Source organism: Oncorhynchus masou, chromosome 23, assembly GCF_036934945.1.
Source record: "Oncorhynchus masou masou isolate Uvic2021 chromosome 23, UVic_Omas_1.1, whole genome shotgun sequence".
NCBI classification, from domain to species: Eukaryota; Metazoa; Chordata; class Actinopteri; order Salmoniformes; family Salmonidae; genus Oncorhynchus; species Oncorhynchus masou.
In genome coordinates, this window is record NC_088234.1 from 60,592,868 (window position 1) to 60,619,833 (window position 26,966).

Genomic DNA, 26,966 nt, shown 5'->3' on the forward strand with positions numbered 1-26,966 from the left:
CCGCCCGGGAAAGGGAACCACCCTCGGTCGGACTCCTGACAACTTACACAAAGAAAGACTTTACTTCAGAGAGGAATATCCCCTGACCAGACAGAATTGGCTATAAATGATTGTTCAGTTTGGTCTCCTAAACAAAGCTCTTATCTCGTCCTTGGTACAAAATGGTACCAAGACAATACCCCCACCCAATGATATATATCAAATTGTCATTTTAGATACTCCCATCCTAAATACAACCAATACTGGACAAGCTCACGGAGAGAAAAGTGAGCCTATAGGTCAAGATAGGGGCAACGAGAGAGGGAACATAGAATGGTTCCAGACACTGCCATCCTCCTCTCCCCGATGGGAAAAGTAGGGTGACTGGCACACAGACACAGTGGAGCCAAGAGATAATTGGTTCCCCATCAATCATCCCTTCACATCGTTTAAAATACATGTTTACACATGATGACACCTTGACCTCTCCCCTCTCTGCGGCCCAAGCAACTTAGTCCTGACAGAGAACTGCAAATGGCCACCACTATAGTACAACAAAATACATTCTTATGAGAAATAACTCAAAAGCATATCATGAAAATTACCCAACTAATTCTGATTAATCCCCATCACATGCCACTGCCCTTGAGTAAAGCCAGTGTGTCTATGTATGCGGATGACTCAACACTATACATGTCAGCTATTACAGCGACTGAAATGCCTGCAACACATAACAAAGAGCTGCAGTTAGTTTCAGAATGGATGGCAAGGAATAAGTTGGTCCTAAATGTTTCAAAAACTAAAAGCATTGTATTTGGGATAAATCATTCACTAAACCTCAACTAAATCTTATAATGTGGAAATTGAGCAAGTTAAGGTGACTAAACTGCTTGGAGTAAACCTGGAGTGTAAACTGTCATGATCAAAACATAGTGATACAACAGTAGCTCAGATGGGGAGAAGTCTGTTCAAAACAAAACGCTGCTCTGCCTTATTAACATCACTATCAACAAGGCAGGTCCTATAGTTTTGTCTCACTTGGACTACTGTCTAGTCGTATATTTTTTAAATATAAAAATACACCTTATGGAACAGCGGGGACTGTGAAGAGACACACACACAGGCACAGAAACAATTATATACACACACGATAACATACACAGGCACACATGGATTTTGTGTTGTAGATATGTGGTAGTAGAGTAGTGGCCTGAGGGCACACAATTCATCTGTTGTGAATGTATTGTATTGTTTTTAAAATTGTATAACTGCCTTAATTCTGGTGGACCCCAGGAAGAGTGATTCAGTAACTAATGGCGGTCCATAATAAATACAATTACAAACCATAGAGACCCCTTAGAGCCTTATTCTAAAATGGATTAAATAAAACATTTTCCTAATCAATCTACACACAATACCCCATTAATGACAATGCAAAAACAGGTTTTTAGAAATGTTTTCACATTTCTCACCAATTAAAAACAGAAAAAACATATTCACATAAGTATTCAGACACTTTACAAAGAGATGCAAAATTGAGCTCAGGTGCATCCTGTTTCCACTGATCATCCTTGAGATGTGTCTACAACTTGATTGGAGTCCACCTGTGTGAAATTCAATTGATTGGACATGATTTGGAATGGCACACACCTGTCTATATGCATGTCAGAGCAAAAACCAAGTCATGAGGTCAAAGGAATTGTGCGTAAAGCTCCGAGACAGGATTGTGCCGAGGAACAGATCTTGGGAAGGGTACCAAAACATTTCTGCAGCATTGAAGGTCAACGAGAACACAGTGGCCTTCATCATTCTTAAATTGAAATTGTTTGGAACCACCAAGACTCTTCCTAGAGCTGGCCACCCGGTCAAACTCAGCAATCGGGGGAGAAAGGCTTTGGTCAGAGAAGTGACGAAGAACCCGATAGTCACTGTGACAGAGCTCTAGAGTTCCTCTGTGGAGATGGGAGAACCTTCCAGAAGGACAAACATCTCTGCAGCACTCCACCAATCAGGCCTTTATGGTAGAGTTGGCCAGACGGAAGCCACTCCTCAGTAAAAGGCACATGACAGCCCACATGGAGTTTGCCAAAAGGAACCTAAAAAATCTCAGACCATGAGAAACAAGATTCTCTGGTCTGATGAAACCAAGATTGAACTCATTGGCCTGAATGCCAAGAGTCACGTCTGGAGTAAACATGACAGCATCCCTACTGTGAAGCATGGTGATGGCAGCATCATGCTGTGGAGATGCTTTTCAGCGGCAGGGGATGGGAGACAAGTCAAGATTGAGGGAGAGATGAATGGAACAATGTACAGAGAGATCCTTGATGAAAACCTGCTCCAGAGCACTCAGGACCTTCGACTGGGGTGAAGGTTCATCTTCCAACAGGACAATGACCCTAAGCACACAGCCAAGACAACGCATGAGTGGCTTCGGGACAAGTCTTTGAATGTCCTGGAGTGGCCCAGCCAAAGCCCAGGCATGAACCCGATCTAACATCTCTGGAGAGATGTGAAAATAGCTGTGCAGCGACGCTCCCCATCCAACCTGACAGAGCTTGAGAGGAGCTGCAAAGAATGGGAGAAACTCCCCAAATACAGGTGTGCAAAGCTTGTAGTGTCAAACCCAAGAAGACTTGAGGCTGTAATCACTGCCAAAGGTGCTTCAACAAAGTACTGAGTAAAGGATCTGAATACTTACGTAAATGTGATTTTTCATTTTTTCCCCCAAAAATATTTTTGCTTTGTCATTATGGGGTATTGTGTGTAGATTGAGGGACAAAAACAATTTCATCAATTTTAGAATAAGGTTGTAACGTAACAAAACGTGGAAAAAGTCAAGCGGTCTGAATACTTTCCGAAGGCGCCGTACGTCCTTCATCTGTTTTGCAAGTTACTTTCACATGTCCTACATCCAAGAGGACATTGGGGAGAAAGGCAGTGTTTTCCTTTAGCTTTGTACACCATTGTGACTAAGAGGGAGATGTTTGCATCTCACTTGTAGTTGTCGTAATTAACTCTTACTCAGCTAGGCAAGGCAAAGGGTTAGACTGTGGGCCTAAATTTCCCAAGGAAAGAAAAAAATCCACACCTTATAATCACAACCACACATAAAAAAACTGTATGTGAAATGTCTTGCATCAGGTATCACCACACATTCCAGAGCAACTGCACAATGGGAAATGTTTTAACTTTTCTTGGAGCCAACTATTTGCCTAACCATATCAATGTGAGTGATATGCACAGCCTGTCATGCATAATCTCATATCACTTCTATTACCAGGCTCTGACACAAAGGTCTGTACAGTACATTATAGTTTCATAAGAGTGAAGGTGTGGTGTGTGTGTGTAAACAACATTACTTATTAGTGGATGTTTGCAATAATGCACTCTACACAAAGCCCTGGTGTCACAGCCTGACCATAGTTTGCTTTGTATGTTTCAATGTTTTGTTTGGTCAGGGTGTGATCTGAGTGGGCATTCTATGTTGTGTGTCTTTGTGTCAGAGCCTGGTAATAGAAGTTTGTCTGTTTCTGTGTTTGGCCTGATATGGTTCTCAGAGGCAGGTGTTAGTAGCCTGTTTGGTGTTGGGTTTTGCGGGTGATTGTTCCTGTCTCTGTGTTTGTTGCACCAGATAGGGCTGGTTCGGTTTTTCACGTTTATTGTTTTGTAGATTGTTCTTATTTTCATCTTTCATTAAATATGTTTATGAATAACCACTCTGCATTTTGGTCCTCCTCTCTTTCACCGGAAGAAAATCGTAACACCTGGTACTTTCTGGGACTGTATTTTAAACATCTGAGTAAAAAATAAAGGATGACGACCAATGTCATCTATTATAGTTTATTATAAATATAGAAAAATACAAAACTAAATAGTGACATATAACTAAGCAATAATATGCCAGAGGGGATGTGGTATATGGCCAATATGATGTTCTTAAGCAAGGAGCAACGTGGAGAGCCTGTATAAAGCCCTTAGCCGTGGTATATTGGCCATACACCACAACCCCCTGAGGTGCCTTATTGCTATTATAAACTGGTTACCAACAGTTCTGTCAAACCCATGGTAACCGCTCTGATATACCACTGCTGTCAGCCAATCAGCATTCAGGGCTCGAACCACCCAGTTTATAATTTTGAATAAATAACTCTGGAAACAGACAGATTTATGCAGTTGCTATTGGGCCATGCAGAGGAGGTCATAGGTGAGCTGTGAGATGTCAAAGGCTTGGTGGCGAGGGGGGCTGTCCGGGGTGTGTGTGTGGAATGGTTCTAGGGAACTGTTGAAGATGACTCGTGCCCGCTGGTTCTCCACCATCTCATCAGCCCAGCGAGGAGGGGGCAAGTCAGCCGAGTAGAGGAGAGGATAGATGTTGTCCATGTATACCCTCACAAACTTCCTCTTCAGCAGAGGTAGGTCCCTCTGAAACCCCCCCCCCCCCCCCCCCACACACACACACGTAAATCCACCATCACACAAAACACACACCCACAGAACAAGCCAGTTAAGTAGTGCCAAAAAAAATTGCTTCACAATTCCTCAACCACCAGAAAAATACATAAGGGCCGGTTTCGTGCACACTAAAAAGCACTTTAAAATGGAGAATCTCAATCAAAAATACTTCCGTCCAGGATTAGGCTTCATCTGTGTCTGAATGTTCAGAAAGTTCTGCTCTAAGGATTTGCTTACCTTTTCAGATCTCTTCATATTGCTCTCAGCCTCCAACCAAGACTTCTGAACAGAAAAACAATTCAGTCAGGGGGATGATGCAACATTATAGTAAATACACTGTAGCTAGCCAATAAGTCTGTAAAAGAGCCCACTGATTCCTGAAAATAGGGTCTGAATTGCATTGGGTTAGCAGGGGGTGGTGAGATGAGCTAGCCTCGATCCGGCAACGGAATTTACCCTCAGGGCATCCAGCAGGTCCGATTGGTCCATGATCTCTGGGAAGGTGGCCAGCAGAGGACTACAGATCAGATCTGTTGGGGAGTGACATCGGCCCGAGAGAATTCCTCATTAGTGACAAACAGCTACTGCAACACATACTGTACTACCGTAGGAAAAGCAGTCTGGTCTTCTCTGTATCTGATCATCAGCACAGGTGAAACAGGGGCAACACCAATCTGACAAGATTACCTTCCTGGGCCCGGTTCCCCAAAAGCATCTTAAGGCTAAATTCATTGTTAGAACCTTCATAGGAGCATTGTTAAATCTCTGATCCGTTTCCCAAAACCATCGTTACTAAAGTTGAACTTGAAAACGCTTGTCATTTACCAACTGCCTCAGACCACTAGCAGAACAGTTAAGTGTCACTATATACACTGCTCTCAAGTGGCGCAGAAGTCTAAGGCACGACATTGCAGTGCTAGAGGCGTCACTACAGACCCTGGTTTGATCCTGGACTGTATCACAACCGGCCGTGATCGGGAGTCCCATAGGGTAGCGCACAATTGGCCCAGCGTCCTCCGGGTTAGGGGAGGGTTTTGCCGGAGTAGGCCGTCATTGTAAGTAAGAATTTGTTCTTAACTGACTTGCCTAGTTAAATAAAGGTTAATTCAAATGTAATTCAAAATACACAGAATCTGAGTTAAACATACACTGAATGTATAAAACATTAGGAACACTTTCCTAATATTGAGTTGCACCCCCTTTAGCCCACAGAACAGCCTCAAGTCTTCGGGCATGTACTCTACAAGGTGTCGAAATCATTCAATGGGGATGCTGGCCTATGTTGACTTCAATGTGCTTCCCACAGTTGTGTCAAGTTAGCTGGATACCCTTTGGGAGGTGACCATTCTTGAAACACACGGGAAACTGTTGAATGTGAAAACCCAGCCCCGTTACAGTTCTTGACACACTCAAACCGGTTCGCCTGGCGCCTACCATACCCCGTTCAAAGGCACATCAAACTTTTGTCTTGCCCATTCACCCTCTGAATTACACACATTCACAATCCATGTCTCAATTGTCTCAAGGCTTAGAAATCCTTCTTTAACCAGTCTCCTCCCATTCATCTATACTGATTGGCTCCACCCAGTACCCTTCCTTGAACCTAGTCACTGTCACTAGCCGGCTACCACCCGGTTACTCATCCCTGCACCTTCGAGGCTGCTGCCCTCCTGTGTACATAGACGTGGAATCACTGGTCACTTTCATAATGTTTGCATACTGTTTTACTCTTTTCAGATGCATGTACTGTATTCTAGTCAATGCACAATTGGCCCAGCGTCGTCCGGATTTGGTCGTCAGTGTAAATAAGAATTTGTTCTTAACTGACTTGCCTAGTTAAATAAAGGTTAAATAAATGTTCAATAAAATAGTGTGTTTAACAGGTGACATCAATAAGGCATCTTATCTTTCACCTGGATTCACCTGGTCAGTCTGTCATGGAAAGAGTTCTTAATGTTTTGTACACAACGTAGAATCAAGATGTTTATTTTTAAATGTTTTATTTCCACTTTATTTAACCATGTAGGCTAGTTGAGAACAAGTTCTCATTTACAACTGCGACCTGGCCAAGATAAAGCAAAGCACTGTGAAACAAACAACAACACAGAGTTACACATGGAATAAACAAGTGTACAGTCAATAACACAATAGAAAAAAATAAAGTCTATATACAGTGTGTGCAAATGGCATGAGGAGGTATGGCAATAAATAGGCCTAACCTATTTAAATAAATAGTGAAGTAATTACAATTTAGAAAATTAACACTGGAGTGATAGATGTACAGATGATGATGTACAAGTAGAAATACTGGTGTGCAAAAGAGCAGAAAAGTAAATAAAAACAATATGGGGATGAGGTAGGTAGATTGGATGGGCTATGTACAGCTGCAGCGATCGGTTAGCTGCTCAGATAGCTGATGTTTAACTTCTTCGATATAGGGGGCGCTCTTTTAATTTTTGGAGAAAAAAACGTTCCCATTTTAAACAAGATATTTTGTCACGAAAAGATGCTCGATTATGCATATAATTGACAGCTTTGGAAAGAAAACACTCTGACGTTTCCAAAACTGCAAAGATATTGTCTGTGAGTGCCACAGAACTAATGCTACAGGCGAAACCAAGATGAAATTTCATACATGAAATGGCTCAGATTTTGAATGCGCTGTGTTCCAATGTCTCCTTATATGGCTGTGAATGCGCCAGGAATGAGCCTATACTTTCTGTCGTTTCCCCAAGGTGTCTGCAGCAATGTGACGTATTTGTAGGCATATCATTGGAAGATTGACCATAAGAGACTACATTTACCAGGTGTCCGCTTGGTGTCCTCCGTCAAAATTATTGCGCAATCTCCAGCTGCGTGCACTTTTCCATTTGGTTCAGAGGAGAAAGGCAACTGCCACGAATGATTTATCATCAAATAGATATGTGAAAAACACTGAGGATTGATTCTAAACAACGTTTGCCATGTTTCTGTCGATATTATGGATTTCATTTGGAAAAAAGTTTGGCGTTGTAATGACTGAATTTTCAGGGGGTTTTCTTAGCCAAACGTGATGAACAAACCGGAGCGATTTCTCCTACACAAATAATCTTCTTGGAAAAAATGAACATTTGCTATCTAACTGAGAGTCTCCTCATTGAAAACATCTGAAGTTCTTCAAAGGTAAATGATCTTATTTGAATGCTTTTCTTGTTTTTGTGAAAATGTTGCCTGCTGAATGCTAGGCTTAATGCTATGCTAGCTATCAATACTCTTACACAAATGCTTGTGTAGCTATGGTTGAAAAGCATATTTTGAAAATCTGAGATGACAGTGTTGTTAACAAAAGGCTAAGCTTGTGAGCCAATATATTTATTTCATTTCATTTGCGATTTTCATGAATAGTTAACGTTGCGTTATGCTAATGAGCTTGAGGCTATGATTACGCTCCTGGATACGGGATTGCTCGACGCTAGAGGTTAAAGTTAGTGAGGGAAATATAAGTCTCCAGCTTCAGCAATTTTTGCAACTCGTTCCAGTCATCGGCAGCAGAGAACTGGAAGGAAATGCGGCCAAAGTAGGTGTTGGCTTTGGGGATGACCAGTGAAATATACCTGCTGGAGCGCGTGCTACGGGTGGGTGTTGTTATAGTGACCAGTGAGCTGAGATAAGGCGGACCTTAACCTAGCAAAGACTTGGCCTGGAGCCAGTGGGTCTGGCGACGAATATGTAATGATGACTAGCCGACGAGAGCATACAAGTCGCAGTGGTGGGTGGTGTATGGGGCTTTGGTGACAAAACGGATGGCACTGTGATAGACTGCATCCAATATGCAGAGTAGAGTGTTGGAGGCTATTTTGTAGATGACATTGCCGAAGTTGAGGATCGGTAGGATAGTCAGTTTTACGAGGGTATGTTTGGCGGCGTGAGTGAAGGAGGCTTTGTTGTGAAATAGGAAGCCGATTCTAGATTTAATTTTGGATTGGAGATGCTTAATGAGAGCCTGGAAGGAGAGTTTACAGTCTAGCCAGACAACCTAGGTATTTGTAGTTGTCCACATATTCTAAGTCGGAACCGTCCAGAGTAGTGATGCTAGTCGGGTGGGCGGGTGCGGGCAGAGAACGGTTGAAAAGCATGCATTTAGTTTTAATAGCGTTTAAGAGCAGTTGGAGGCCACGGAAGGAGTGTTGTATGGCATTAAAGCTCGTTTGGAGGTTTGTTAACACAGTGTCCAGATGGTCCTGTGTGGCTCAGTCGGTAGAGCATGGCGCTTGCAACGCCAAGCGTCGTGGGTTCTATTCCCACTGGGGCCACCCATATGCAAAAGTAGTGGCCCCAGCCGACTTGTAAGTCGCTTTGGACAAAAGCGTCTGCTAAATGGGATATATATATATATATATATATATATATATGTATACAGAATGGTGTCGTCTGCATAGAGGTGGATCGGGGAATCAGCAAGAGCGACATCGCTGATATATACAGAGAAAACAGTCAGCCGGAGAATTGATCCCTGTGGCACCCCCATAGAGACTGTCAGAGGTCCGGACAACAGGCCCTCTGATTTGACACACTGAACTCTGTCTGAGAAGTAGTTGGTGAACCAGGTGAGGCAGTCAGCAACACCTCAGCAACACTCAAGGTACTAAACGATATCGTAACCGCCATCGATAAAGTCAGTTGCACTCCCAGGCAAAATCGGTTGCACTCACGGGCAAAGTGAGTTGCACTTCTGAACATCGTCCCCCAAACTGAGTGTCTAAAAGAGGTATAAAAGGAGGAGAGATCAGTGCCTAGGCATGATCCTCAACATATATGATTTGGATACCATAGAGAATCATCAGGCAAGGTAAATTACTTTATACTATACTCTGTTTGTATTGACTACTTCGACATTAAGGCACGAGCAAACTATTATAATTGTATGGTACTCTGGAAACTCACACAAGAAGCGAATGACGTAGAGTAGGAGAGAACTTTACCCCTCAATTGAGCGAGGTGTATAGAACTCTTGAGATCAACAAGTTCCATCTTTTGGGTACCAGAGACAATAGCAGTTTGACACGATTGAAAAAGCCCAGAAATAAGTAAGCCTAGTCGTAGCCAAGGGTCGAAAAAAGGAAATCAATATCTAAACAGTAGGCAGTAAAAAGGGTAACCATAGGAAATTTGAACTAAATAAGAAATAATAGTATTATAAACAGCGGAGGCTGCCAAAATATTACTACTCTTATAAAGAACAGCTTCGGAAAGGACCAAGGGACTGAGCATTTAAGGTAATTTAACTATTTTTGCTATTTAGTCAATATTGTTAAAAGTGTTGCATTTAATATTTGCAATAATTAGCTGGCATTGGTATGAAGTGTATTAAGGATTGATTGAGCACTATTATTGTATTAAGGAAAACTGTATGACCATTGAAGTGTGATAAAGTGTATAAGACAAAAAACAGAGTGATTTAATAAAAGCTAGAAACTTTGACAACGAGGCCAGTTTAACGATCTAGAGAGCAAACGCCTTTGACACTCTCACTGAACAGAAAATGACACTGGTTACAGGTTAAGGCTATAGCACTCAAGAATACTTGATTGTGTGCACAATAAAAAGTATATCAGGGATTAGAAGTTACATCCCACAAATAACAATACTAGTTTCCAAGTGACTACTAGCTGATGAGCATAATAATCAATAAGAGATTATTAGGTATTGATATATAAATAAATCAAAAGGACAGGTGGTTAAAGGAGATCTTAGTATAAACTTGAGTAGTTAGAAGGAATATAATACTCTAAGAGCCCAGAATAGACTTATAAAGGGAGTGACAATGGGAACGAAGGAACAAACCCAACTCATACGAAGGGCCATTACGAATAAATAAGAGGGGTTGGTAGGGCCGCACGGCTAGGCCCTTGTTACACCGAAGTGACTAACGTCCTAAACTACTCTGTCTAACCAGAGGACGGGATAGAGGCTTTTGCTGTAGGCGATGGGCAGAAGTCAGTACCGTGACAGAGCTCTTATTCTCCATGGACTTTACAGTGTCCCAAAACTTTTTGGAGTTAGAGATACAGGATACACATTTCTGTTTGAAAAAGCTAGCCTTTGCTTTCCTGACTAACTGCGTGTTTTGGTTCCTGACTTCCCTGAAAAGTTGCATATTGCGGGGACTATTCGATGCTATTGCAGTCTGCCACAGGATGTTTTTGTGCTGGTCGAGGGCAGTCAGGTCTGGTGTGAACCAGGGGCTATATCTGTTCTTAGTTCTGCATTTTTTGAAAGGGGCATGCTGATTTAATATGGTGAGGAAAGGACTTTTAAAGAACGACCAGGCATCCTCGACTGACGGGATGAGGTCAATATCCTTCCAGGATACCCGGGCCAGGTCGATTTGAAAGGCCTGCTCGCAGAAGTGTTTTAGGGAGCGTTTGACAGTGATGAGGGGTGGTCGTTTGACCGCGGACCCATAGCGGATGCAGGCAATGAGGCAGTGATCACTGAGATCCTGATTGAAAACAGCAGAGGTGTATTTGGAGGGCAAGTTAGTCAGGATAATATCAATGAGGGTGCCCATGCTTACGGATTTAGGGTTGTACCTGGTGGGTTCCTTGATAATTTGTGTGAGATTTGAGGGCATCTAGCTTAGATTGTAGGACTGCCGGGGTGTTAAGCATATTCCAGTTTAAGTCACCTAACAGAACGAACTCTGAAGATAGATGGGGTGCAATCAATTCACATATGGTGTCCAGGGCACAGCTGGGAGCTGAGGGTGGTCTACAACCGGCGGCAACAGTGAGAGACTGTCTGTCTGTGACCTTTACAATTGCTACAAACAATTGAAGGATAAAAATCTAGCTTGAAGCATCTTCAAATGAAAACCAAGAGATGACTTGCATAAAAAGATAAATAGGCTACAGTGCCTACAGAAAGTATCCTAAATTAGTTCAGGAGTAAAAATGTGCTTAAGAAATCGCAAAATAAGTTGCATGGCAGCAAATAGAATTAAGAACTACTCTTTACCCTATACATAAAATGATCTGTAATGTCCCTCAATCAAGTAGTGAATTTCAAGCACAGATTCAACCACAAAGAACAGGGTGTTTTTCAATGCCTTGCAAAGAAGGGCACCAATTGGTAGATGTAAAATTTTAAAAAGCAGACAGTGAAAATCCCTTTGAGCATGGTGAAGTTATCAATAAGGCCTTTGGATGATGTATCAATACACCCAGTCGCTACAAAGATATAGGCGTCTTTCCTAACTCAGTTGCCGGAGAGAAAGGAAATTGCTTAGGGATTTCACCATAAGGCCCATGGTGATTTTAAAAGAGTTAGAGTTGAATGGTTGTGATATGACAAAACTGAGGATGGATCAACATTGTAGTTATTCCACAAAACTAACCTAAATGACAGAGTGAAAAGAAGGAAGTCTGTACAGAATTAAAATACTCGAAAATATGTATTACTTAAGTAAGGAACTAGGGAGTTTTAGGGAACTAGGGAGTTTTTTATAAAAAGAAACCGAATAAAGCTATAAGCACAGGCAAAATCTGAACAGTAAACCTGATTCATTCTGATTTCCAACAGACACTTAGAGAAAAATTTACCTTTCAGCAGGACAATAACCTAAAACACAAGGCCAAATATACACTGGAGTTGCTTACCAAGACCATATTGAATGTTCCTGAGTGACCTAGTTAGTTTTGACTTGAAAATCTATGACAAGACTTGAAAATGGCTGTCTAGCAAGGATCAACAATTAACATGACAGAGCTTAAAAATATATTTTTTTAATAATAATTGCCAAATATTGTACAATCCAGGTGTGGAAAGCTCTTAGAGAATTACCCACAAAGACTCAAATAAAATTGTATTGATCACATGCGCCGAATAGAACAGGTGTAGACTTTACGCCGAGTTAAAGAGTAAGACAAATATTTGCTGAATTAAAAAAACATAGTAACACAATAAAAACAATAAGGCTATATACAAGGAGTACCGGTAACGAGTCAATGTGCAGGGGTACAAGGTAGTTGAGGTAGTTGAGGTAATTGAGGGAATTCAGTGCATTTGGAAAGCATTCAGACCCCTTGACTTATTCCACATTGTTATGATTTTTTTATTTTTTATATTTATGAACATGGCATATTGGATGACTGTCATTCATAATCCATTCACCCAGCTCAATGTAACATTGATAGAATAGATTTAGGCTACTACATGATACTTACATTTTCCCTGTACCCATCATGAGGTTGCCAATGAATGAAAGTTCATTGAACTTGGTAGCCAATGAATGAAAGTTTACAAAGTAGGTGCACATTAGTCCAACAGTTACAAACGAGAGTTTCTATTGAACAAATTCAGGTATGTTTATCCCCGTTTTGTTCGCTTCCATTTAAGAAACGTTTTCAACAGAATTGGCGCAATGAATACACTCCTGATTACATGCAAAGTTAGCAGTTAACTTTCATAGCAGCCACATACAAACAGCTTGTTGTATATATAACTCCTTCTTGCATCTATCTACGTGCTCTCCTCCTCTCACCTTTTCCATTCGCTTGCGGACTTCAGTGTACAACATATCAGCTGTCTGTGACTAGGCAAAAAAACAAACATTTCCAAGCCAAACCTTCATATCATAACCGCAACACACAGCCTACATCGGTGTCAGGTCATAGTCAACATAGCTACTAGAACTAACGTAGGAGTCCTAGTAAACAGAAGTACTAGGACTCCTCTGGTAATTTGGCCTATCCACAAGTACAGGGGGTACTTGAGAAGACGCATGAGATCATAGGCTTACTGGTAAAATGCACATGAGGGGGTACTTCAGGAGTACTCCGGGCAGAGCAAAATTCTGTTGATGGTACAATAACCAAAAAGGTTGGGAACCACTGCAGTATTGTACAGTCAGCAGCAAGCACTTTAGCAGTTATACCGGTGGGTCCTGGTGGCAATAAATTAATAAAACAAAATCTTACCTTACTTGGAAGAGTTCCAGTGTTGGATAGCCAGCTATCTAATATAGCATCCCTCTCTGTTTGAGCCGGGTGTTTGGGTTGGCCAAACTAGCTTGCAGCATTCGATGCTAGCTAAGCAAGTGAAAAAAATATATACCGTGAAATATAGCTAGCTCTCTCTCGCTCCCTCTCTTGACGGCAGGGAGCGATGTACTGGGCCGTACGCACTACCCTCTGTAGCGTCTTGCGTTCGTATGCAGAGCAGTTGCTATACGAAGCGGTGATGCAGCCAGTCAAGATGCTCTCAATGGTGCAACTGTAGAACCTTTTGAGGCCCTGAGGGTTCATGCCAAACCTTTTCAGCTTATTGAGGGGGAAGGGGCGTTTTCATGCACTTTTCACAATTTATGTTTTTGGACCATGATAGGGCCTTAGTGATGTGGACATCAAGGAACTTGAATCTCCCAACCCGCTTAGCTACATCCCTGTCGATGTGAATGGGGGCGTGTTCAGCCCTCAGTTTCCTATAGTCCACAATAAGCTCCTTAGTCTTGCTCACGTTTAGGGAGAGGTTGTTGTCCTTGCACCACTGTCTCATCATTGTTGGTGATCAGGCCTACTACCATCATGTCATTGGCAAACTTAATGATGGTGTTGGAATCGTGCTTGAAGTGTTCAGTCCCAGGGTCCTTAGCTAAGTGAAGAGCTTGGAGGGCACTATGGTGTTGAATGCAGAGCTGTAGTCAATGAACAGCATTCTCAAATAGGTGTTCCATCTGTCCAGGTGGGAAAGGGCAGTGTGGACTTCAATAGAGACTGCGCCATCTGTGGATCTGTTAGGGCAGTATGAGAATTGGAGTGGATCCAGGTTGTCTAGGATGATGGTGTTGATGTGAGCCATGACCAGCCTGTCAAAGCATTTAATAGCTACAGATGTGAGTGCTACGGGGCGGTAGTCTTGGGCACAGGGACTATGGTGGTTTGCTTGAAACATGTAGGTATTATAGACTGGGTCAGGGAAACATGTAGGTATTACAGACTCACAGCTGTAATCACTGCCAAAGGTGCTTCTACAAAGTATTGACTCAGGGGTATAAATACTCATGTAAATAAGATTTTAAATGTTCAATAAATTAGCAACAATTTCTAAAAGCATGTTTTCACTTTGTCATTATGGGGCAGTGTGTAGATGGGTGAGAAAAAAAACAATTTAATCCATTTTGAATTTTGGCTGCAACAACAAAATGTGGAATAAGTCAAGCGGTATGAATACTTTCTGCAGGCACAGTATATATAGTAATCATATTAAAATCAATTTTGCTCAATCAATTGACTTCTATTTTTCCAATAGGCCACATACAGTCTTATCTTTTCCTCAATATATTTCAGAATGTGTAAAAATGTGCGCAATGATGTGCAATCTGTGATTTAGTGCATTGTTATTGGGTAAGCATTAGAATAAGCCGTCTCAATATTTGCAGCCATATAGGTGGTAATATTTCGGGTCGGGTGAAAAGGAGGTGTGGTGGGATTATTTAAGATACTCTTTGAAGAGGTAGGGTTTTAGATGTTTTCAGGAGATGGGTAGACTCTGCTGTACTAGCTTCAGGGAGAAGTTGGTTCCACTATTGGGGTGCCAGGACAGAAAAGATAGGCCTAAGTGGAAGCTTCCCTCCCGTAGGAGTAGGAAGGCCAAGAGGCCAGAGGTGCCCAAACAGAGTGCTCGGGTTGGGGTGCAGGGTTTGATCATAACCTGAAGGTAGGGAGGGGCTTTGTAGGCAAGTACCATAGTCTTGTATTGGATGAGAGCCTTGACTGGAAGCCAGTGGAGTGTGCAGAGGAGCGGGGTGACATGGGAGAAATTGGGAAGGTTGAACACCAGGCGTGCTGTGGTGTTCTGGATAAGTTGGAGGGGTTTGATGTAGAGCATGAACGAGTCACTGCTTTGATGTTTGCAGAAAACGACAAGGTTCTTTGCACTCTGGGAGGGGACACCGTGGAGTTGTCAACCCTGATGGAGAGGTATGAGCGGGCAGGACCGAGCCGGCCGGGAGGAAAGTGGACAGTGCGAGTCATAGGATGAGACTAGGGTTGAAGAGGCAGAACCAGGAGACAGAAGGATTTAACAGAAGGGAGAGATTATAGGATAGAAGAGGAGTGAGTAGTGGGAGAGAGAGAGTGAAGATTGCGACGGCACATGACCATCTGGGTAGGGGCTGAGTGGCTCGGGTTGGAGGAGAGGGAGACAGAAAAGGAAACAAAGTAGTGATCAGAGACCTGGAGGGGGGTTGCAGTGAGATTAGTAGGAGAACAGAGACCTGGAGGGGGGTTGCAGTGAGATTAGTAGGAGAACAGAGACCTGGAGGGGGGTTGCAGTGAGATGAGTAGGAGAACAGAGACCTGGAGGGGGTTGCAGTGAGATTAGTAGGAGAACAGAGACCTGGAGGGGGGTTGCAGTGAGATTAGTAGGAGAAAAGAGACCTGGAGGGGGGTTGCAGTGAGATGAGTAGGAGAACAGAGACCTGGAGGGGGGTTGCAGTGAGATTAGTAGGAGAACAGAGACCTGGAGGGGGGTTGCAGTGAGATTAGTAGGAGAACAGAGACCTGGAGGGGGGTTGCAGTGAGATTAGTAGGCGTGCAGCCTCTAGTAAAGACGAGGTCAAGAGTATTGCCTGCCTTGTGAGTTGGAGTGGAAAGAAAGTTGGAGAGAAATTAAATGAAGGCAGACGTCAGGAGGTTGAAGTCGCCAAGCACAAAGAGCGGTGAACCATTGTTAGGAAATGAGTTCATCAAGGTGTCAAGCTCATTGAGGAACCCCTTAAGAGCACCTGGTGGGTGATAGATGACAACAATGTTAAGCTTGAGTGGGACGAGTGACAGTGACAGCATGGAATTCAAATGAGGACAGGTGAGTGAGGGAGTGGGAAAAATATCCAATTAGGAGAAATGAGTAGCCCTGTGCCAACACCACAACAACCAGATGCTCTCGGGTTATGAGAGAACACATAGTCAGATGAAGAGCTGATCTCTAGGTGCTGATCCATCATCAGTATGAATGGAGAAAGCTGATCTGAGAGCAGCCCTGCCTTTCTTTCGATCCTATCAGTATCAACACGTGCTCCAACATTCTCTCTGCGTGCTGTTTTGGAAAATATGTGACATCTTCGGCCATTATAGGAACGACACATTGTTAAAAACACTCGTAAGCCTAAGTTCGATTGCTATTGGGAAACCGGACTCTGTTCTACGTGGAAGACACAATCACGTACACTAAGTATTTGACCTGATCAATGGTAGTGATGCTGTATCCAACATATCATATACAGTCCACCCATTATCCCTATCCATGGGTATGTGGGAGTGTGTGTGTGTGCATGTGTTACCTGCATTCTGCATGGTAGCCCTGTCCATAAGAAGAATATCTGCCAGTAGTTGTCTGTGCAGAACCAGCAGGTGTATACTGGAGAGACTGCCCACTAGAATGTCTGGAAGAGCACTGACAAAGCAGGGAGGGGAGTTAGTAGTTTTGATGTTCCTGTAGCTAGCTATGTGACAAGAGGTGCTGTAGCTTCGATTCCAAAATCCACACTCACCTCAGCTGTGACCTTGTGCGAACGTTTGGCGATTTCAGTTTGAGAAAGAGTTTAGGGAGTTTCCTGGACAACATCATTTGCTGGAACATGCCTGTTCCTGTGGCTGGGGCCAGAAAGAGATCACAGGGACGATGAGAACCTCAGAAACTCCAATTCTCAACATAACAATAGTAATAATGACCTCTTTCAATTCAATACAAATGTATTTATTAACATGTAATTCACATTCACTTTTTGCACGCTCATACCTCCTCTTGTTAAAGATGGATCTACCTCTATGTCCTTTTCATACGGTGTGCCTCCATGCACAAGCAATTCATAGGTCCTACAGACAGATACAGACAAATACAGACAGACAGACACAGGCATGAGATTCACTCACAGATTATGAAATCTCTTCTGACATACTGTATGTTTTGATGACGACACTGGGCTGTGAGTCATTTTTGGCTTCAGAACAGGTCTGTTAGGGAGAAATGAGACGGAACAACATCGGCCCGAGAGAATTCCTCATCAGTGACATACAGCTACTGCAACACATACTGTACTACTGTGGGAAAAGCAGTCTGGTTCTCCTCTGTATCTGATCATCAGAACAGGTGAAACAGGGGCAACACCAATCTGACTAGATGAGCTTCGTGTTCTACGACACCCTCATATACATTATAGTACGTAACCCGATCAATGAAATCAGATTTTGATATCTCTTAGGGCATCTGTGTTGATGGCGACATCGAGCTGCGAGTCTTTGTGGCGCTGGGCCAGCAAAGGAGCAGTACAGTACCTGTGTGGGACAGGTGCTCCGTTGGTATCAAAGAGCTTCAGGAAGGCCCAGCCACAGCTCAGGTCTCCTCTCTCACCTGTAGACTGGAGAGCAAGAGCTCAATATAAATAAATGCAAATAAGAATCATTTGAAGTACACCGTTGGAGAAATAACAGCTACCCCTTAGGGCATGGCTAGAGGGGTTAGTCTACAGACATGGCTAGTGTATTGAGAGACAACGTAGACTTGAGTAGTCTTTCTCAGGAATGGTATAAGAAACGCTTACATTTCGGATGTATGTGACTCCAAGTTCAAATAATATTCCCAGCTCAGGAGCGTCCGAGTTGCACCTCAGAAAACAGTCCCCGTCCAAAAGGCTGGGTAGATTCCCAGTCATCTGCGAAATCAAACCAAACAAGCATTTAAACTAAACTTTTAGCTTTACAGAAATACATTCAGACTATACAGCATGGTACGCTCTGCTCCATTTCAATAGCTTGAGTGGTCAGTGATGTCTAAATGATGTAGTACCCGGGGAGAAAAGGACCAGGTCTTGACGTTGTTTGCATTGCAAGTGGCTCGGATGGTGTGGATGTTACTAAGAACCTAAAAAGAGTAGATGGTCAACAATGAAATTATTGACCCTCACTCACAACATTCACAACAGCCTCACTGACATTATATAAAAAGAGCTAGATATGTTGAAAGGAACAAATGTTGGGCAAGAGAAGAGTGTAGAAAGACACAATCCAGTCAAAAAGGCATCATGGGTGAGCACGACAGGGTAGAGGTATCCCACCTGAGTACCGTCGAAAGCACAGAGGCGGATGTGCCGACTGAGGACTTGAACTCCGACCCCTGGGGTGGGGATACTCTTGCAGCTCCACAGAGTCAGAGTGAGGGACGTCCTCACTGTCCTCTGACGAACCTATGGGGACAAGAGGGTTCATTCTTACTTCACCAACACACACACAATAACTGACATGAGGGCTGTTACAGTGACCACATTACCGCCACACCTGCGGTCACGCATCATGATCGCAGTCAAATTCCATGTGACCGTTTAGTTGCGTACCTAGGCTTCTCCAAGCTCTGATGCTGCTGATGGTCGTTAGTAGTGATGGATTCTATTAAAATGTAACATGTTTCAAGTTAAACTGTAGTTAGTTTGTATCCTGTTTAGTGAATGATTACTGTGAGTATTAATGTAAGTCGCTCTGGATAAGAGCGTCTGCTAAATGACTTAAATGTAAATGTAATGGAGTTTAGGCCATGAAACTGTGTGTATGCCAATGTATGAAAAGTTGACCTAATCAGATAAGAGGAAATTGCCTAGGATCAGAGAGCAGGGTCAGGCCCAGGATGAACATGGACGGGGTGTGATTCTGACATCTGGCTAAACAAAGAGAGGAGCATGGACATTCCACAGGGATTTTGATTTGGTTTGATAAGATTTGTATCACAACTAAAGTGGCCAAATAACTTCTTAAAATTAAGGACAATCCGCTTCACAACCAGTGTAGAGCCTAACTGACATACATAGGCAACGCGTTTCAAGTTTGGTTCAAGTTACGATCACTTTTGAGATTAGTGTTTTCCCGCTAATTGAATTTTGGAAAACCTGTGCTTATAGCCGAATGCCTTGTGTGCATTGCTGTGCTTATAATGTCAAGAAATTGCCTAATAGTTCATCAACATTTTAACCTCAATGTTCTGATCTGTTGCATCAGCCTCATTGCTTATAAAATTGATGCGAGTAGTTGTATTAATTTGGGATCTATCACATCCCACAACTGTCTCGTAGTACAGTACCTGTTACGCCTGCACCCGCTCTTCCCTCCTGGCGCACGAGGGCGCCAGACTCCCCTGCATAATGCACTCCTGCCATCATCTATTACGCACACCTGCCGTCACGCGCTTCAGCGATATTGACTCACCTGGACTCACTCATCAGGAGGGCCTGTTGTCCGGACATCTGACAGTCTCTATGGGGGTGCCACTGGGATCAATTCTCGGGCCGACTGTTTTCTCTGTATATATCAGCGATGTCGCTCTTGCTGCGGGTGATTCCCTGATCCACCTCTATGCAGACGACACCATTCTGTATACACCTGGCCCTTCTTTGGACACTGTTAACTAACCTCCAAACGAGCTTCAATGCCATACAACACTCCTTCCATGGCCTCCAACTGCTCTTAAACGCTAGCAAAACTAAATGCATGCTTTTCAACCGTTCGCTGCCCGCACCCGCCCGCCCGACTAGCATCACTACTCTGGACGGTTCCGAACTAGAATACGTGGACAACTACAAATACCTAGGTGTCTGGCTAGAATGTAAACTCTCCTTCCAGACTGTCAAACATCTCCAATCCCCCCAAAAAATCTAGAATTGGCTTTCTATTTCACAACAAAGCCTCCTTAACTCACACTGCCAAACTTACCCTAGTAAAACTGACTATCCTACCAATCCTTGACTTTGGTGATGTCATCTACAAAATAGCTTTCAATACTCTACTGGGGCGGCAGTGTAGCCTAGTGGTTAGAGCATTGGACTAGTAACTGAAAGGTTGCAAGTTCAAAATCCCTGAGCTGACAAGGTACAACATCTGTCGTTCTGCCCCTGAACAGGCAGTTAAGCCACTGTTCCTAGGCCGTCATTGAAAATAAGAATTTGTTCTTAACTGATTTGCCTAGTAAAATAAAGGTTAAAAAAATTAAAAAACAATGCAGTCTATCACAGTGCCATCCGTTTTGTAACCAAAGCACCTTATACCACCCACCACTGCGACCTGTATGCTCTAGTCCATGGGTGTCAAACTCTGGCCCGCGGGGCAATTATATTTGGCCCGCGAGACAATACCAAATTACTACTAGAGCTGGCCCGCCGGTATTATACAGCGCATTCACCACTAATACTACGAATCCCATAATGCTCTGCTGTTTTCGCGCGCCAATCAGGACAGGACCCAGAAACGCTCTCTCCTCTGTGACAGTAGTCATAGCAACATAGACGCTACAACTGTCAGCGAGCTAACCCTTTCCAAAAATGGCGAAAAGAAAGGCAGAAAACAGGAGCTTTCTGGACAAGTGGGAGGCAGAATATCTGTTTACATATGTAAAAGACAAACCTGTTTGTCTTGTTTGTGGAGTCAACGTGGCTGTAAGTAAGGAGTACAACATTAGACGACACTATGAAACGAAACACCATGACAAATACAAGGACCTGGACATGACTCAAAGGAGCCAGAAAGTAGAGGAGATGAAAAGAAGCTTGGTTTCACAACAGAATATGTTTAAAAAAGCCACATCACAAAGCGAGGCTGCTGTAAAGGCTAGTTATATAGTGGCAGCAGAGATCGCAAAATCAGCCCGGCCCTTTAATGAGGGAGAGTTCATGAAAAAGTGCATGATGAAGGTTTGTGACCTCGTATGCCCAGAGAAAAAACAAGCATTTTCAAACGTGAGCCTGAGCAGGAACACAGTAGCTGATCGCACATGTGATCTTGCCACCAATCTGTATGACCAGCTGATGGAAAAGGGAAAAGATTTTGTTGCGTTCTCCCTCGCTGTGGATGAGAGCTGCGACGCATCTGATACTGCTCAGCTGTCAGTCTTCATCCGTGGAGTGGACTCAAATCTGTGTGTTACGGAGGAGCTATTAGGATTCAAATCAATGCATGGCACAACCACAGGAAAGGAAATCTTTGAGGAGGTTTCCAAATGTGTAACTGAAATAAAGCTGCCGTGGGATAAACTCGTTGGATTAACAACAGATGGTGCGCCAGCGATGTGCGGTAAAAAGAGTGGACTGGTGGGCATGGTTCGGGAGAAGATGCGGGAAGAGAACTGTGCAGGTGAGCTAACTGTTTACCACTGCATCATACATCAGGAAGCACTGTGTGCCAAAGCCCTAAAGATGGAACATGTTATGACCACAGTAACACAGGTAGTTAACTTTATAAGAGCCAAAGGTCTAAATCACCGCCAGTTTAAATCTTTTCTGGAGGAGTGTGGTTCGGAATACGCAGACGTGCCGTATCACACAGAGGTGAGATGGCTAAGCAGAGGAAAAGTACTTAACAGATGTTTCGAGCTGCGTGAGGAAATATGTCAATTCCTGGAAACCAAAGGGAAGGATACAGCAGAGCTCCGGGAGCAAAAGTTCCTGTGTGAGCTGGCCTTTCTCTGTGACATCTCGAGCCATCTCGATGCGCTGAACCTGCAGCTTCAGGGGCGGGGGCGCATCATCACAGACATGTACGCTGCAGTGAGGGCCTTCAAAACTAAACTGTGCCTGTGGGAGAATCAGATGCTGCAAGGAAACCCTTGCCATTTTCCCTGCTGCCAATCCATAAAAGCGCAGATCTCTACCGCCGTGTTCCCATGCGCACAGTTTGCTGAAAAACTCAGTGTTCTCGCCGCTGAGTTTAGCCGACGATTTGCCGACTTCGATGCCCAGAAATGCAAGTTTGAACTGCTTAGTAATCCCTTCGCAGTTGATGTGGAAAATGCACCAACCAACATCCAAATGGTTGATGCACTGATTGAACTCCAGTGCAACGACACGCTGAAGTCAAAGTATGATGCTGTGGGCGCCGCACAGTTTCCACAGTTCATCCCTGACACAATGCCTCAGCTCCGCACCCAAGCTGCTCAGGTGCTCTCCATGTTCGGCAGCACTTATCTATGCGAGCAACTTTTCTCCTCGATGAAGATGACCAAAACAACTCACAGGAGACGTCTGACTGATGAACATCTTCGCTCGATACTGAGGATTTCTTCAGCTCAGAGCTTGAGCCCAGACATTGATGAACTAGCATCCAAGAAGAGATGCCAGGTATCTGGCTTGGGCACATCAGATTAGACCAGTGTGCAATTATTAACGTTTTCTTTATGCACTTTTTCTTGCTACAAGGCATGGGCTTGAATGGTTGATTGATTTATTATCATTTTATTTGTAAAATTATTAGCCAGTGGAAAAAGTTTATTTTGGTATTTAAATCAGAAGGCTGCAAATAGAAAAGAGGCATACAATTTTTATTTAAATTTTATTTATTTAATAAATGAATGCCATTGATGTGTTTTTTCATTTGAAATTCGATTTTGCATGTCTCCACTATTAAATTATATATTGTATGGTAATAAGCGATGCTTGTTCCATATTCATTGTTAAAGCAAAACTTGTTTGGGTCCATATTAAAAGGTTAATTTGTTCAATGTTGGCCCGTGACTTTGTTCAGGTTTTACATTTTGGCCCACTGGGTATTTGAGTTTGACACCCCTGCTCTAGTCGGCTAGTCCTCGCTACATATTTGTCGCCAGGCCCACTGGCTCCAGGTCATCTACAAGTCTATGCTAGGTAAAGCTCCTCCTTATCTCAGCTCACTGGTCACGATAACAACACCCACCCGTAGCACACGCTCCAGCAGGTATATCTCACTGGTCATCCCCAAAGCCAACACCCCCTTTGGCCGCCTTTCCATCCAGTTCTCTGCTGCCTGTGACTGGAACGAATTGCAAAAATCGCTGAAGCTGGAGACTTACATTTCCCTCACTAACTTTAAACATCAGCTACCTGAGCAGCTAACCGATCGCTGCAGCTGTACATAGTCCATCTGTAAATAGCCCAACCAATCTACCTACCTCATCCCCATATTGTTTTTATTTACTTTGCTGCTCTTTTGCACACCAGTGTCACTACTTACACACCATCATCTGCTCATCATCATCTGCTCATCTACTCCAGTGTTAATCTGATAAATTGTAATTACTTTGCTACTATGGCCTATTTATTGCCATACCTCCTCATGCCATTTGCACACACTGTATATAGACTTTCTTTTTTTTCCTCTATTGTGTTATTGACTGTACGCTTGTTTATTCCATGTAACTCTGTGTTGTTGTTTGTGTCGCACTGCTTTGCTTCATCTTGGCCAGGTCACAGCTGTAAATGGGAACTTGTTCTCGACTAGCTTACCTGGTTAAATATGTTAATGTTTATCACCTCCCCTATATTTATCCCCTGCTCTGTTCCCCGCTGCTGCATTGATTGTAATTTGTCTGTATTACCCGTGTGCTGATGCTGTCCTGTCTCGTTCCCTATTAAATGATTGACTCCCCGTACTCGCTTCTCCTCTCCAGCGTCATCCCCTGACAGTACCAGTTAAAAGTTTGGACATCTACTCATTCAAGGGTTTTTGTTTACTTTTACTATTTTCTACATTGTAGAATAAGGGAAGACATCAAAACTATGAAATAACATGTATGGAATCATGTAGTAACCAAAAAAGTGTAAAACAAATCAAAATACATTTTATATTTGAGATTCTTCAAAGTAGCCACCCTTTGCCTCGATGACAGCTTTGCAAACTCTTGGCATTCTCTCAACCAGCTTCATGAGGTGGTCACCTGCAATGCATTTCAATTAACAGGTGTGCCTTGTTAGAAGTTAATTTGTGGAATTTCTTTCCTTCTTAAAGCGTTTGGCACAATCAGTTGTGTTGTAACAAGGTAGGGGTGGTATACAGAAGATAGCCCTATTTGGTAAAAGACCAAGTCCATATTATAGCAAGAACAGCTCAAATAAGCAAAGAGAAATGACAGTCCATCATTACATTAAGACATGAAGGTCAGTCAATCCAGAACATTTCAAGAACTTTTAACGTTTCTTCAAGTGCAGTCGCAAAAACCATCAAGCGCCATGATGAAACTGGCTCTCATGAGGACCGCTACAGGAAAGGAAGACCCAGAGTTACCTCTGCTCCAGGGGATATGTTCATTAGAGTTACAAGCATCAGAAATTGCAGCCCAAATAATTGCCTCACAGGGTTCAGGTAACAAATACATCTCAACCTCAACTGTTCAGGAGACAGCATGAATCAGACCTTCATGGTTGAAATGCTGCAAAGAAACCACTACTATGGACACAAATAAGAAGAAGAGACTTGCTTGGGCTAAGAAACACAAGCAATGGACATTAGACCAGTGGAATAAGAAGAATACAAACAGTGTAGTCATTCCCTCCGCAAGGCAATCGAACAAGCGAAATGTCAGAATTGAGACAAAGTGGAAACGCAATTCAACGGCTCAGACACAAGGCGTATGTGGCAGGGTCTACAGACAATCACGTACTACAAAAGGAAAACCAGCCACGTCACAGACACCAACATCTTGCTTCCAGACAAACTAAACACCTTTGCCCACTTTGTGGATAATACAGTGCCACCAAATGGCCCGCTACCAAGGACTGTGGGCTCTCGCCTGTGGCCGATGTGAATAAGACATTTAAACGTGTTCACTCTCGCAAGGCTGCCAGCCCTAGCCATGTCCTCGGGAGTATGTGCAGACCAGCTGGCTGGTGTGTTTACGGACATATTCAATTTCTCCCTATCCCAGTCTGTTGTCCCCACATGCTTCAAGATGGCCACCATTGTTCCTGTACCCCAGAAGGCAAAGGTAACTGAACTAAATGACTATCACCCCATAGCACTCACTTCTGTCATCATGAAGTGCTTTGAGAGGCTAGTCAAGGATCATATCACCTCCACCTTATCCGACACCCTAAACCCACTTAAATTTGCTTACCGCCACAATAGGTCTACAGACGATACAATCACCATCACACTACACTATCCCATCTGGACAAGAGGAATACCTATGTAAGAATGCTGTTCATTGACTATAGCTCAGCATTCAACACCATAGTACCCTCCAAGATCATCATTAAGCTTGAGGCACTGGGTCTCAACCCTGCCCTGTGCAATTGGGTCCTGGACTTCCCGACGGGCCGCCCCCAGGTGGTGAAAGAGGAAACAACATATCCACTTCACTGATCATCAACACTGGGGCCCCACAAGGGTGCATGCTCAGCCCCCTCCTGTACTCCCTGTTCACCCATGACTGCATGGCCAAGCACGCCTCCATCTCAGTCATCAAGTTTGCAGACGACACAACAGTAGTAGGCTTGATTACCAACAACAACGAGACAGCCTACAGTGAGGAGGTGAGGGCACTCAGTGTGTGATGTTAGGAAAACAACCTCTTACTCAACATCAATTAAACAAAGGAAATGATTGTGGACTTCAGGGAAACACCAGAGCTAGCACGCCCCTATCCACATCAACGGAACAGCAGGTGCAAAGTTTTAAGTTCCTTGGCGTACACATCATGGACAAACTGAAATGGGCCACCCACACAGACAGTGTGGTGACGAAGGCGCAACAGAGCCTCTTCAACATCAGGAGGCTGAATAAATGTGGCTTGTCACCTAAAACCCTTACAAACTTTTACAGATGCACAATTGAGAGCATCCTGTCGGGCTGTATCACCGCCTGGTATGGCAACTGCACCGCCCACAACGCTCTCCAGAAGGTGGTACGGTCTGCACAACGCATCACCGGGGTCAAACTACCTGTCCTCCAGGACACGTACAGCACAGTGAGACTATCATTTGTTTTTCAACAGTACAATGACCCAACACACCTCCAGGCTGTGTAAGGGCTATTTGAGCAAGAAAGGAAGTGATGGAGTGTTACATCAGATGACCTGGCCTTCACAATCACCTGACATCAACCCAAATGAGATGGTTTGGGAAGAGTTGGACCGCAGAGTGAAGGAAAAGCAGCCAACAAGTGTCAGCAAATTTATTTTTTTAAGGGGCATTACAGCCACACAAGCGGAGCGCCACCGGGAAAGTGCTTGTCAAACTGTGAATGAGAGACTGATGAAGTTTTGATGTCTTCACTATTATTCTACAATGTAGAAAATAGTAAAAAAAATAAAGAAAAACCCTTGAATGAGTAGGTGTGTCCAAACTTTTGACAGGTACTGTATGCGTCACGACTTCTGCCCGAAGTCGGTCCCTCTCCTTGTTCGTGCGGCGTTCGGCGGTCAACGTCACCGGCCTGCTAGCCATCGCCGATCCACTTTTCATTTTCCATTTGTTTTGTCTTTGTCTTACACACCTGGTTTAAATTCCCCAATTACTTGTTCATTATTTAACCCTCTGTTCCCCCATGTCTGTTTGTGAGTAACTGTTTGTATGTAGTACGGTCCGTTAATGTGGGCTCTCTTTTTGTATTGCATTTGTATATTTTGAGTAAAGTATGTTTATTTACTCATATCTGCTGTCCTGCGCCTGACTCCTCTACACCAGCTACACACAGACCTCATTACAGTATGTTAGAATATTTATTTATTGCACAGAAGGACAAGTTGACCAATAGAATGGGTCAACTTGT

General features: G+C 43.5%; 1 protein-coding gene across 2 annotated transcripts in view; it reads right to left on the reverse strand.

The window, feature by feature from the left end:
• Positions 1 to 3,808: 3,808 nt before the first annotated feature.
• Positions 3,809 to 26,966, reverse strand: part of nphp1 (nephronophthisis 1) — a 30,275-nt gene continuing 7,117 nt past the window's right edge. Inside the window, exons 11-20 of one of the 2 annotated variants that reach the window (XM_064932719.1) lie at positions 18,527 to 18,655; positions 18,259 to 18,333; positions 18,014 to 18,124; positions 17,748 to 17,830; positions 17,212 to 17,288; positions 16,964 to 17,066; positions 16,754 to 16,866; positions 4,891 to 4,964; positions 4,672 to 4,713; positions 3,809 to 4,404 (exon numbers count right to left, since the gene is read on the reverse strand). In XM_064932719.1, coding sequence (XP_064788791.1) covers positions 4,159 to 4,404; positions 4,672 to 4,713; positions 4,891 to 4,964; positions 16,754 to 16,866; positions 16,964 to 17,066; positions 17,212 to 17,288; positions 17,748 to 17,830; positions 18,014 to 18,124; positions 18,259 to 18,333; positions 18,527 to 18,655 — 1,053 coding nt within the window. In that variant the 3' untranslated portion in view covers positions 3,809 to 4,158. Of the gene's footprint in view, positions 4,405 to 4,671; positions 4,717 to 4,890; positions 4,965 to 16,753; positions 16,867 to 16,963; positions 17,067 to 17,211; positions 17,289 to 17,747; positions 17,831 to 18,013; positions 18,125 to 18,258; positions 18,334 to 18,526; positions 18,656 to 26,966 lie in introns of both variants that reach the window. The other variant, XM_064932718.1, reaches the window with a different exon arrangement.